Raw genomic sequence first — 12,505 nt, forward strand, 5'->3', positions numbered from 1 at the left:
CGCTATCGGGAATTGGTTCGAGACCAGGATAGTAGCTGTCTGGTGAGGATTTCTCAGGCTCCAGCAGTGGACGCTATCGGTAACCGGTTCGTGATCGTGTTGCACACGACTGTCAAGTTATCACAAGGACTGGAATATTAGTAGAAGTAGGACAGTCAAGTGGGTAAAGTGGATGCCTTGTTTGAGGACGGGAGCATTGGAAACAGTTACTTATACCTTCGCCAACTGATGTTAGCCTTTTCAAGTGACATATCAAAAAGGCTTCTCATTCATTATGCAAATAATGCCCTCATTATCATAAATCATATCAGGTGAACCTTTTCTGTACCCAAATAACACAAGTTGTATATTGTATGAAAGTCTTATCTAAGCAAAGGAGTCCATTGTAGCATTTCTCATAAATTCTCACACAGAGCGAGAGAGAGATTGAGAGAGACACGAGCGGATCTGTCCTTGGTGCTGAACACCATCCGCAAGCACATTCACAAGGTGGTGTTACCATGAACTGGCACCCAGTGTTACTTTTTTTAGCCTTTCCAGTAGCAACCATCTGACCCTTTCCAATAGAAAACTATAGACTAGTCAACGCAACTATCAAATCACACGATTCAGCATGTTCTATCTTGCTGACGAGCACATTCCCAACATTTCATACTGTGAAACTGGACTGAATCTTTCGAATCAAATATGTGTTTATTCAACAAGAGAGTTACAGCCGGAAAAAAAACATTGATTGACAAGATATGCCATCTTCAGAAACAAGCCATCATCGCTCTCTGTATCGGAAGTGTTCTTTCACAAGACGATCTATAAACAAATACTTGTACACCGTCCGTGTACATACATAATTTCATGTACATCTTATGACTAAGCGATCTGCAGCTGTAGGCAACCGATCTCACCACTAACGCTCCAACCACGACCATCGCGACTTCAGAGCTAGGGTACAGACTCAAGTCTGTGTTGTTCTCTAGTAGCATACTGTCCATCTCAGCGGCCACATGCGCGATCTTGACGTCGCTGTTTGCTGTGTCCGCGATGCCGTTGGAACCATCCGTTTCGGGCGTCAACTCGGTCATCTTAATAGCGTTGGAAGCTGAGGTCTCATCAGGTGGCACCATGTCCATCTCAGCGGCCGCATCCGTATTCTTGACGTCGCTGTTTGCTGTGCGTGTGATGTCAGTGGACACGTCCGTTTCAGGCGTCAACTCGGTCATCTCAGTGGCGGCGTGAGTTGCGTTGGAAGCTGAAGTCTCATCAGGTGGCACCATGTCCTCGGGTCGATCCAGCTTGTCGTCTTCTGTTCGGGCGATTGTCACTTGAGTGTGGTGGTGTCGGAAATGACCTTATATGACACGCGAGTATTGTTCCAGTGGTTACCATCCGTCGTCAACACCAAATCCATGGCGCCATCTCACTCGTCGTCCTCCAAACCCGATCGTAACTTCGTCTCCAGGCTCTTCAGCTCATTCTCGCGGTGGGGAACATCAGCGTACTCGCCAATACGCGTACGGCGCCTCGTGCGAACTCGGGCGTTGTGCGCGTGGTTCTCTCCAGATGTGATGAAGTCCCATGCCTCGAAGCCATCATGTTGGTCGATAGACATCTGCGTGTGAGGGCGATCGGCATTCACGGGCATCTCATCAAGAAGATACCTTTCTATGGTCTTGAAGAAGGCCGTCTCCATCTCGCCGTCGAGTATGGCCACGCGATGGCAAACTCGGAGGACATCCTTAAAGTGGTCGGTCGGAGGAGGGGAAGCATCAGTCGGGGTCATGCCGTCGGGAAGGCGATGGGTTTGAGTGCTGTCTTCATTGTATACACTCTGCACGCGAACCCTCTCGCTGAGGTTGTGGCGGGGGATCCCGATGGGACCGTAGCCATCTCCCCATGCTCTGTACGGGGGGAGGGTGGCAGTCAATACGACCACCTGAAAGAAAAGCATCCGTTTTTATTGTAATACAGTATGTACTTTGTGTTTGCCTACTGGCCTCAGGATTCAGCACTTGATTAGTGATCCATCTTTATATGACTTGGACTATATTATTTGATATCAGATATCATCCGAACTATCGGATTGATTATATATTGTATTAGTTGAATAGAATATTATACTAACTAGTACATGTAGTAGAAGCCAGAAAGCAGCCAAACGACACACTTAAACACTCTGATTCGACAATAAAAACCCAAATAAAATGATCTGATTCAAATATAGTTTTCCAAACAGTACTACATACAGTATACAATGTATGTACCATTAACTGTCATTACGTCAATTAGCAAGACGGCGGGAAAGTTTGGACGAGGGCAGTTTTCTTCATGAAATAACGAATAGAGACACAGAACTTGATCGCCAATGCAAGGACAGTAACGTGTATTGTGATAAACTAGTAGTACAGAACGATCTTGGCACGCATAAGACTGTCATCTTAAGCAACGAACCGTCTTCGCTCTGTCATCGGAAGTGTTAACGTTATTACACAAGACGCACACTGTACCCGTCCCCCAGCCGATCTTTAAACAAATACACTGTACATGTACAACAAGGATCATTATGGAGAGTGATTAATATTTACATGCTTATCATACATGATTCCGTTTGGAAGTTATGAGGGGGGGGGGGCGAATGAGTCCAGTCTAGATAGGGTTAAAATCATTTGGTGGTACAGGGCTAGTATATGTGTAAAGTGTGCTGATATATAATATAACTGGAAAAATATGAGTATGTTGATATCATACGGGCCACAAAGATTTGATATTGCAGAGTTGTAAGTTGAAACTGATCATGAAATGGTACAGTCAATATATATGAATAGAATAAATCTTTATTCCATATCAAACACATTTCGAAATACATACATGACTTTTCCGTACCTAGTAGTGGTGCAGTATTGGTGCAGGGTACTCTCCTAGCAGAGGAGTGGGTCCGACTGGTTTTTGACGTGTTTTTAGGTGTTTTTCTCAGGCTTTCTATTTTGTCCTCTTTTCGTTATGTCGCCAGCCAACCGTGTGTTGGACAAAAATGCCTAAACTGAACACGTTAAAAACCACGGACCCACACCTCTGCTTGGAGAGTAGTGCCCCATCCGTTGTTTATATGACCTACTTTTGCAAGGCGATTTGTTTACATGACCTGTTTATGGGGACACTGTCACATGTTTGAGGGTCCCATTATGAAATACAGTGGATTTACAAACTTTCCTTACTAAGTATGCAAATTAGCTCCTGATTTGCATAATTAGTCTTTGATTATGTAAAGCACCATCTGAGCTCTCTACATACCAAACGATCGGTCGACCCCTTCTCAAGTTATTAATGTCCGAAGGTGAAAACAAAAACACCCACTGCAGTTCCAAACAAGCCGCTAGGAGGCCCAAACTTACACAACTTACTTCATGTGGCATGAACTATCTATCACACAAAAATCATGCCCATAGCACAAATTTTGAAGCTCCGCTGCAGTACCTTAGGTACCTACTAGAAGGCCCATTATCAAACTTGACCTTCCTTTTTGCAAACCCTACCCATCCACTCAATATAATACAGAACCATCAACAGCTTCTCGAGTTATTTTGGCGACATACAAACACAGAAACATACACAGCTCGCTGCACAACGGTAGGAAAATGCCAGGTAAACCATTTTCGAACTTGACCTCCGTTCCCACAACCCCTACACACCTACAAAAAATCATGAAGATAAATCAACGTTTCCGTCACTTTTTTTGCCTACATGCAAACACACAAACATGCAAATTCCGCTGCAGCACTGTTGAAAAACGCCAGGTGAATGGTTTTTCAACTTCACCTTCATTTGCACAGCCACTACACACCTACCAAAAATCATGAAGATTCATCAAAGGATTCTCGAGTTATGCTCTTGACATACATACAGACCCACCCTACAGCTGGCGTAACGGAAAACAAAATCTTCTCGGCGAAGATAAATATACATTACTACATAAGTAATTAGGACCCTTTCTAACTAATACGTTAGGCCCTGTTCATGATGCATAAATCAATTATGATTTGATTCGTTTGAGCTACAATCAGCTGCACATATCTAAAAAGCGTGGTAACATTTTATCATAAGTTATAATTTTTCATTTATCAAAACTATTTCTCAGTGTCAATCCATATATTACATAGCAAAAGGTTATTTGTTACTGACATTAAGTACTAAATCAAAGACAGGGGTTTATTGCATAAAATGAGCCATACAAAGCTTATTTCCTTCGCCGAGAAGGTTATGCAGAGGGTAGCGTTTGTGTGTAGTGGACCAGGATAACTCAAGAATGCCTGGATGGATTGTTTCGATATTTGGTATGTTGGTAGGTTTTGATGAGACCTGAAAACTATTAGATTTTGGGCCCCCTAGCGGCTTCTTACGGTACTGCAGCGGAACTTCCTGTTTTGATATCTCGTGTTCTGGACATGCTATGGAACTAATTTGAGTGGAACATAGATCTTTGGACAGAGAGTAAGCGGTACGGGTTTGGCCACCCTAGCAGCTTTTTTTGAACTGCAGGAGCAGGTTTTGCGTCTGACTTTGAAAGGGAATAACTCAAGAAGGGCTAGATGGATGGTAATGATTTTTGGTAAGTAGATAGCTTGAGTGATGATGTACATAATTAGATACTTCTTATGTAAATCAGTATCTGATTTGCATAATTAATGAGGAAAGTTTATACATCCGCCAAATTACATGATAGGACTCTGAAACATGTGACATATGTAACTGAGGAAGACAGAAATATTAATTGATATGAACCATGCAAATGAAGACCTCATTTGCATAATTAATGAGACAATACTATAACAAGATGGTCTTGAGGGATGGTCATGATTTCTGGTATGTGGATAGATTGTGTGATGCTTAGTATGATTGGATGATAATTATGCAAATCAGATTCTAATTTGCATGATTAATGAGGCATTTTTACAACTCCGCTTTGTTCCATGATATGACTATTCACATTGTAACTGAGGAAGAGAGGACTGTTAATAGATAGAAACTATGCAAATGTAGGCCTAATTTGCATAATTAATGAGTAACTTGTATTGTTTCACACTGGCAAATGACGGCAATTTCATACATTTAATACTTTTTTGTGGCATCGGGAAGTTATGTGAATGTGAACATCGTTGAATCAAATTATGTTAATAAGGGCCTTATTTGCATAATTGATGACAAATACTAGCATAACCTTCTTTGTTAAGCTCATAATTTGTTAAACTCATACTTTGGACATGTTATATTTTAAGACAATCAACTGGTATGATTTAAAATTGATGAGAAACACTCCTAATACGTCAGTCATAAAGGTTAAAATCATTTGGCGAAGGTATGAGGTTGTGGAACTCTAGTTCTTTATGTTATATACTGTAATCCCTAATTTTCACCTCAGACTATTTGCAAAAAAATTCTATTTTATTTATCTTTTTGCCCTGTGGTGTGACCTAATAAAAGGCAACAAACACCCACAGGGTAACAAATAAGCTCAATGTATTTTGAGCCCTGTGCAAAATTTTCCTTAGTCAAAGATGTGACAGAAAACAAATCAGTGTGAACTACCAACAGGAAAAAATTAAATATTTGGAGCTTTGTAAATTCCTTAAAGCTTCAGTAACTTTAGTTATATTGTGGTTGCTCCTAGAAAACATGTACACACAGGAAACATCATTCAGAAGGAGACAAAATGGCAAACTACATTAGTCATAATGTCACAAGCTTCAGGTATGAAATGTTTGGATTATCTAAAAGTAGGAAGTAAAAAACTAATGCTGTGCTGTTCACAGCTCATCGGAAGTCTGACTTAACAAGCTGAAAGTGCCATGATGATGAAGATATTGATGCCTTCACTGGAAGAGCCTTGAGGTTTTCCTACCATACACATTTGTTGTCTAGATACATGTACATCTCACTAGCACACTAGACACATGTAACTTAGTGCTAGATTAAAGAATTCTGTTCCCTGCATGACTGTAAATACTTAATCCAGAAGTTAGGACTTGTGTCCCTTGTATGACACTTTGTGTGAAGTCTTTGTTCTGGGCTGGCGCTGCGAGCTCCTGCTAGATGAGTCAGAGGAATTGGAGACATTGGATGTGTCCTTGTGGGCTGTGTGTGAGTGGGAGGTGGCACTGTGTGACTGGAAAGCAGTATCCTCACTGGCAGAACGAGACTTGATGGCATTGTTGGCCATGGACTTCAGTACTTGTAGCATCGTCATGGGTGCCACGTTCAGTCGCAGCAGGTCCAGAACAATCCTGGGGAGAGACGGGGAAATTACACTTCTGTTGTGTTGCCTTTGACCTGGTGACGGGACGGCTTACAATACAAGCTCTTACTTTTAATCTTCCCATCACTCGTCATTAAGAAAAAAAAAATGATGAAGGAACCCTCCAAGAACACAGTGGTGAATAACGTTTTGTGATGAAAGCGGCACAAGAAAATGAAATATTACGATGTAATCACACTTACAATGTCTCATCAATACAAACATTAATTAGTCAGTACATCGCATGAATATTGCGTTTTTGTAAGCATCCTAAACACCATGTGAGGATGTGCGGTGAGCTCCCATGCTGGTTTGCAATCAACACTTCATTTCTTGGGGGGCCAAGACCCCGACATTGGTGTCAGTCTGGAACACTGGCTTGCAACATGCATGCACAGTATATAATGGTAGCAACAAATTCAATAAGAAATACAGCATGGCTGACAAAATCAAGGTTTATGCATTTGGTGCTTTATTAACCGCTTCAGTCATATGTCTGAATTTCCATAAAGTGATGTGACAGAGGACACTAGTTGTGGATTCACTAATTTCTAAAGACAAAGACTAGAGCTGCACAGTTGACAGTTTAATTGGATGAATCCAAATTAATCTGTGCTGGGAGGTAGACTTTTGGACATGATATGGTATAGTGTGAAATCTACACCCCTCTACAATGTATTAACTGATGACAAGTCTTACTTGAAGACATGAGGGTCGATGGTGATGCCTGCCAGGTTACACAGCTCATACAGGTCAGCCTCCTCTCCTGATAGAATATTCTTACTCAGAACCATGAAGTTGTACGTCTGAGACTTGGCCTGCTGTGGTGACGTCATTATCCAAGTGGGGTTTTAATCTGAAAGTCAGTGAAATGACAAAAATATATGTTAGTTCCACAAGTTAGCACTGTAAATGCAGAAATGTTCATGTGGTTTATGTTCATGCTTTCCGCAGCAGCCATTTCACCGCGAACTTAAAACCACCGTAAACATTTTTGTCCAATACTGTAACAGTACGTGACTATAGTGCTGCCGCGAACTTAAAACCACTGCTATTTTCCTCTTAGGGCGAAATACAAACTACGCGAATTTAATTGCATTTACAGTAACTAGAGTTCCGCAACACCATACCTTCGCCGACTGAAACTTTCCTTGTAACCTTCCACTTCAAGATAGTTTGATAGTTCTAGTGCATTTTATTTTTTCCCAGTCTTGGTGGAATTGCTTATACAAGTTATAGCTACACCCCCTGCCCCAACAATAAGCTAGTTCGGAGTTGCTACTACGCATGTGCAAATCATCGGGTCGTGTTAGCACAACCACAAAGGCGCAAAACCACTGACAACCGCTCTCAACCGGATGAATTGCCTCTCAAATTGCGAGAAATTGCGTTTTTGAAGGCTTGAAAATCCAAAAATTCCCGGGAAAGCATGCCCTCCGGAGCCGCCCTAGATTGCCTTCTCGGTTGGCGGGAACGCTGAGGCAAGGTAAGTCTTATAATGCACTGTTGCCAAAATGAAAAGTCGACTCTATGTATTTTGGGAGAGACAGGAATGATATGTTGCGTGTGCGTTAGGACAACCCCGAATACGTCCGCTGTCCCAGTCAAACATCACTACCGCTAAGTTTTTATTCTGCAACATGTTCATGTGGAAAGTCATGAAAAATGGGGGGGAGGGCCATCGAAAAATTTTTAGAGCCGGGGGGAGGGCCATTGAAAAAAAAATTGAGCGGGGGGAGGGCCATCGAAAAAAATTTGAGCCGGGGGAGGGCCATCGAAATTTTTTTTACCGGACCCACTTTGCACCACCCCTCCCCCCCGCTAAATATCGATCAGTCCCTTATAGGTGTTGTTTTCCATCCAGTCCACCCACATCTGGAATTGCATTGACCCAGTGTTTCCTCAAGGAAATTCCAGTACATTTCAAACCCCCATGCTGCTGCCCCCATGCTTGCCCTTAGGGCCCTAAAGTGGTAGATAGCCCAGGGTGGACTGCCCAGCTTTTTCCGTAAACCCTGTAAAATTATTATTATACCACCTGCTGTGCCTGCTCATTACATTTTACAAGCTGGTGTGTACACTACGACGAAGTGCTATATAGATATAGATAAAGACTACTATAGACTTCATAGTACAACAGCTGACGACCTACTCTTACTGTATTCAACGACCTCCGCAGTTCCTCCTTGGTACCATGAACCAGTTTAGCATCAAGATTATCTAAACGTGGGAAAATTGTTCAGTATTTTCACTCACCTGAAGTGGTGACACGATGGAGATAGGGAATAGTGGATTCTATAAAGGGTCCAAACTATACATCGTTCCGAAATATATATTACACCCAGGGAAAAAACCGCTTCAGACCGCCATTTTGGGCAAAGAATGATGGGATACATTGGGGGTTCGTCATATGGCGAGATGAGACTTTGCTAAACCAATCCACCAAGAAGTAGTGCCGTCAATTAAGTATCTTTTCATATTATTTGGAAGAGGCAAATGTAAACACACTCTAAGGATATTTTGCAGGTTTTATGTACTTTTATAAGCAGTGGTTATAAAAGCCAAGTTGACTTTTGAGAAGCTCGATCTAGCGGCTCCCTAGTTCGGAAGGTCACAGCTAGGTGTGTGCTGCGGTCCTATGCAAGGAGACGTCTTACTGAGGTTTTGGCCAAGTTTTCTCCCGAACCCCCAAGTTTCGTGGCAAGATTGGGAAGCACAAGGACAAAACCAAAGGCGTCGCGATGCCGGACTCTAAGCAGTCCGCGCCCAGTAAGGGCAAGGCGGCGCCGGATGAGTTCAAGGGCTGGCTGTTCAAGTGGACTAACTATCTGAAAGGTTACCAACGACGGTGGTTCGTGCTATCCAATGGTCTCCTGTCGTACTACAGGTGAGCCCCCCCCCCCCCTCCCCACATTTTTAAATATTTATTTATTTAGGGACTGATCGATATTTACCGGGGGGGAGGGGTGGTGCAAAATGGGTCCGGTAAAAACATTTTTCGATGGCCCTCCCCCCGGCTCAAAAAAAATTCGATGGGCCACCCCCCCCCCCGCTCAATATTTTTTTCAATGGCCCTCCCCCCGGCTCTAAAAATGTTTCGATGGCCCTCCCCCCCATTTTTAATGACTTTTACATGAACATGTTACTGAATAAAAACTTAAACTTCAGTGTTGTTTGACGGGGACAGAGGACGTGTTCGGGGTTGTCACGACGCGCACAGTAACAGCCACATATGCATATTCGCGTCTCCCAAAATATACCATAGAGTCGACTTTTCATTTTGGTGACATGTATACAAACATGTAAACGGGGGCATAGCACTTGATGTTGTTACAGTAGTGCTGCAACAAGATATTATGAGACTTACGTTGCCTCAGCGTTCCTGCCAGCCCAGAAGGCAATCTAGGGCTTCGGAGGGCATGCTTTTCCGGGAAATTTGGGATTTTCAAGCCTTCAAAAACGCAATTTCCCGCATTTTAGAGGCAAGTCATGCGGTTGTCAGTGGTTATGTGTGGTGTTTGTGTGAACACGACCTAATAATTTGCCTTAAAAAATGCCGGAAAGTAGTAACTATGTTATCACTGAAAATACTTCAAGTGAAAGACAACTGAAAACTCAGAAACAACAAACTTCACTCAGCTGAACAATATCAATTGATTATTTATCTACTCGACAATATCAATAGTCAATACCAGTGTCCGGCTTGTCCGAAGTCGAAGCGCTACAATCGTCGCTGTCAGAAGTTCTCTTCGGTGCGAAATAGGAAGCCGTATTCCTGGTATTCCCACGCTTAAACGCAGACCAGGCAGAATTAAATAAAACAAGAACGCAGACATGTTTCCAGAAAAATCGCCAGCAAAACCGCTGTTCTGCATCAGATTGCACTTACAGAAAACGTGGAACTACAGTCTAATAAAAGCTTAGTAGAAGCACCGCTGTCGCCGACTGTGTGAAAGATGTTGACAGGCACACGGAGATCCAACGCACGCGTTTTCCCAGAAAGTTGCCGCTGATTGACAGTCGGCAGCCTTTGATGACAGTCGCCACGTCGGTGAAGGTGCCAGAAAGTCTACCAAAGCCCTGGCAACAAGGAAAGTCGGCGGTTTGTGGGCGTCGCCACATTTGTAGTAGCCGAATTGTCCAGTCATGGTGAAGCTTATGAATTTAGTTGAAACTTTATCTTCCTATCTTGGTAGAAATTAATTTTCTGTGCATTAATTCACTGCTTTGGATGGGAAAATATAACCTTGCTCTAGAAATTTGTCAGAAATAGTTAAGAATCAATTCTATTCCCGCTCCGACAAAGAATGGAATCTCTGTGTTGGTCAACTGCGGACTGTCAACTTCCAAATAAGGAGATTCCCCGGGAATCTGATACATTTACGGCTGTTCTAATAGTCCAGGACCCACCCCGCTGATCGTGTACATGTCACTCCTCGGCTACTGCAGTTTACGTTTTGACGCGATGCTGCGAGCGGCACATGAGCCTCTAAGGGATGTTCCCGGGTGGGAGGGGCTGCCAGACAAGATCGGAGCGGTACGGCGGGGTGCTAATTTAGTAGTTGGCACCTCCCTTTGAGATGATACATGTAGCTGGATAGCTTCCTGCAAAACAGCAGAGGCGCGTGTTTGGCGCATGCCATTTTTACTACGGTAATTTTGTCTTTTTTTTTCGCCGTTACGCTTGGTGAAAAAACAGCATGGCGGGTTATTTACAGCGTCAGTTTATCGGCCCACAGCATAGCGGCCCGCTATGCTGAAAAGGACATACGGTGTTTTACTTCTAATAATATATATCTATATTTGTGTTTTTAGGTACGTGAGTACCGACCAAGTTTCAGAATGGACACAGAAAATAAAACCTTTGATGAAACCAAGGACACTATAGTATATAGGATACAGATAATGTCCTTGCTGAAACCGGCTGCCATATCATTTTTGTCCCTTGATTTTTGTTTTATATTCATTCGTATGTTCTCAACCATTTTAATGCCACTAACCAGGGCCGTGCCCCAAGGAAAATTTTGAACCCTCTTAAATGCTCTATTTCCCGCATTTTAAAGGCAAAACATCCTTCAGTAAGGTACGTTTAATGCCTCGACATCAACGCCGAGAAGTGCCAGTGTGGGATCTTTCCCACCACGCCGGCAGCTTTAGTGGAAAACACAAAATTACCGTACGTATTTGCTATTTCTTAATCTTTTTACCGACTCCTCGGATTTGAAAATGTGTGTCGAAATGTGTGTCAGGTCCAGGCCGTCCAAAGTGAGATTTCACCGTCATTTGACGGCCGGATGGCTCTAGCGGTTTCTATGTAAATCCCGACAAACCGTGCGCAAGCCTTAGAATACAGGGAATTTTTAGGGATGCATGCGCGTTCTCAAGAGCAGATTCTATGTGACGCTATTTTCTGTTAAGTATAGCATTATACAAAACTACCAGAACTTTGGACGCTACATGTATCATGAATTTTTATCTTCGCCGAGTATTAGTACTCGGGGAAGATTATGTTTTCGGTTGAAAAATCTGTTGGGTGGGTCTGTATGTATGTCAGGAGCATAACTCAAGAAAACTTCAATGAATCTTTATGATTTTTGGTAGGTGTGTAGTGGTTGTGCAAAGGAAGGTCAAGTTCGAAAATGGTTCACCTTGCGTTTTTCAACAGTACTGCAGCGGACTTTGAATTTTTTGTGTTTGTATGTAGGCAAAAAAAAGTGACGGAAACGTTGATGGATCTTCATGATTTTTTGCAGGTGTGTAGATGTTGTAGAAACGGAGGTCAAGTTCAAAAATGGTTCCCCTGGCATTTTCCGTCGGTACTGCAGCGGGCTTTGTGTGTATGTGTATTTGTATGTCGCCAACATAACTCGAGAAGCTGTCGATGGTTCTGCATGATACTTAGTGGGTGGGTAAGGTTTACAGAAAGGAAGGTCAAGTTCGATAATGGGCCTTCTAGCCGGTATCTAAAGTATTGCAGTGGAGCTTCAAAGTTTGGGGTGAAATTTTCTGGAGGCGCCAGGTTCATGATTTTTTTATAGTGGATGGGTCTTGGGGCAGGGAACAAGTGGTGTAAGTTTGGGCCTCTTGACGACTTGTTTTGAGCTGCAGTGGGCCTTTATGTATGAAACTTTGGAGGAGGATAACTCATGCAGGGTTTGGTGTATCTTTATTGCTTTTGGTACGCAGGTACCTTAGGTGATGATTAACATAATGAAATGTATA

General features: G+C 42.8%; 2 protein-coding genes across 5 annotated transcripts in view; one reads left to right on the forward strand and one right to left on the reverse strand.

The window, feature by feature from the left end:
- Positions 1-2,810: 2,810 nt before the first annotated feature.
- On the reverse strand, positions 2,811-8,667 carry LOC136427625 (mitotic-spindle organizing protein 2B-like). 2 transcript variants are annotated; one of them, XM_066416612.1, is made up of 3 exons: positions 8,540-8,667; positions 6,983-7,139; positions 2,811-6,272 (listed from the first exon to the last, which is right to left on the reverse strand). In XM_066416612.1, the coding sequence occupies exons 2-3, from the start codon at positions 7,117-7,119 to the stop codon at positions 6,008-6,010; spliced, it is 402 nt and encodes a 133-aa protein (XP_066272709.1). In that variant the 5' UTR covers positions 7,120-7,139; positions 8,540-8,667; the 3' UTR covers positions 2,811-6,007. The 2 variants fall into 2 exon arrangements, with proteins under 2 accessions (XP_066272709.1, XP_066272719.1); XM_066416622.1 differs by lacking the exon at positions 8,540-8,667 and adding an exon at positions 8,436-8,522.
- A 260-nt stretch (positions 8,668-8,927) lies between these two features.
- LOC136427507 (oxysterol-binding protein 1-like) overlaps positions 8,928-12,505 on the forward strand; it is a 76,109-nt gene continuing 72,531 nt past the window's right edge. For 2 of the 3 annotated variants that reach the window (XM_066416411.1, XM_066416418.1), the window contains exon 1: positions 8,928-9,170. In XM_066416411.1, coding sequence (XP_066272508.1) covers positions 9,025-9,170 — 146 coding nt within the window. In that variant the 5' untranslated portion in view covers positions 8,928-9,024. The remainder of the gene's footprint in view (positions 9,171-12,505) is intronic. The other variant, XM_066416429.1, reaches the window with a different exon arrangement.

This window comes from Branchiostoma lanceolatum, chromosome 1 (genome assembly GCF_035083965.1).
Source record: "Branchiostoma lanceolatum isolate klBraLanc5 chromosome 1, klBraLanc5.hap2, whole genome shotgun sequence".
In the NCBI taxonomy this organism is placed as follows: domain Eukaryota; kingdom Metazoa; phylum Chordata; class Leptocardii; order Amphioxiformes; family Branchiostomatidae; genus Branchiostoma; species Branchiostoma lanceolatum.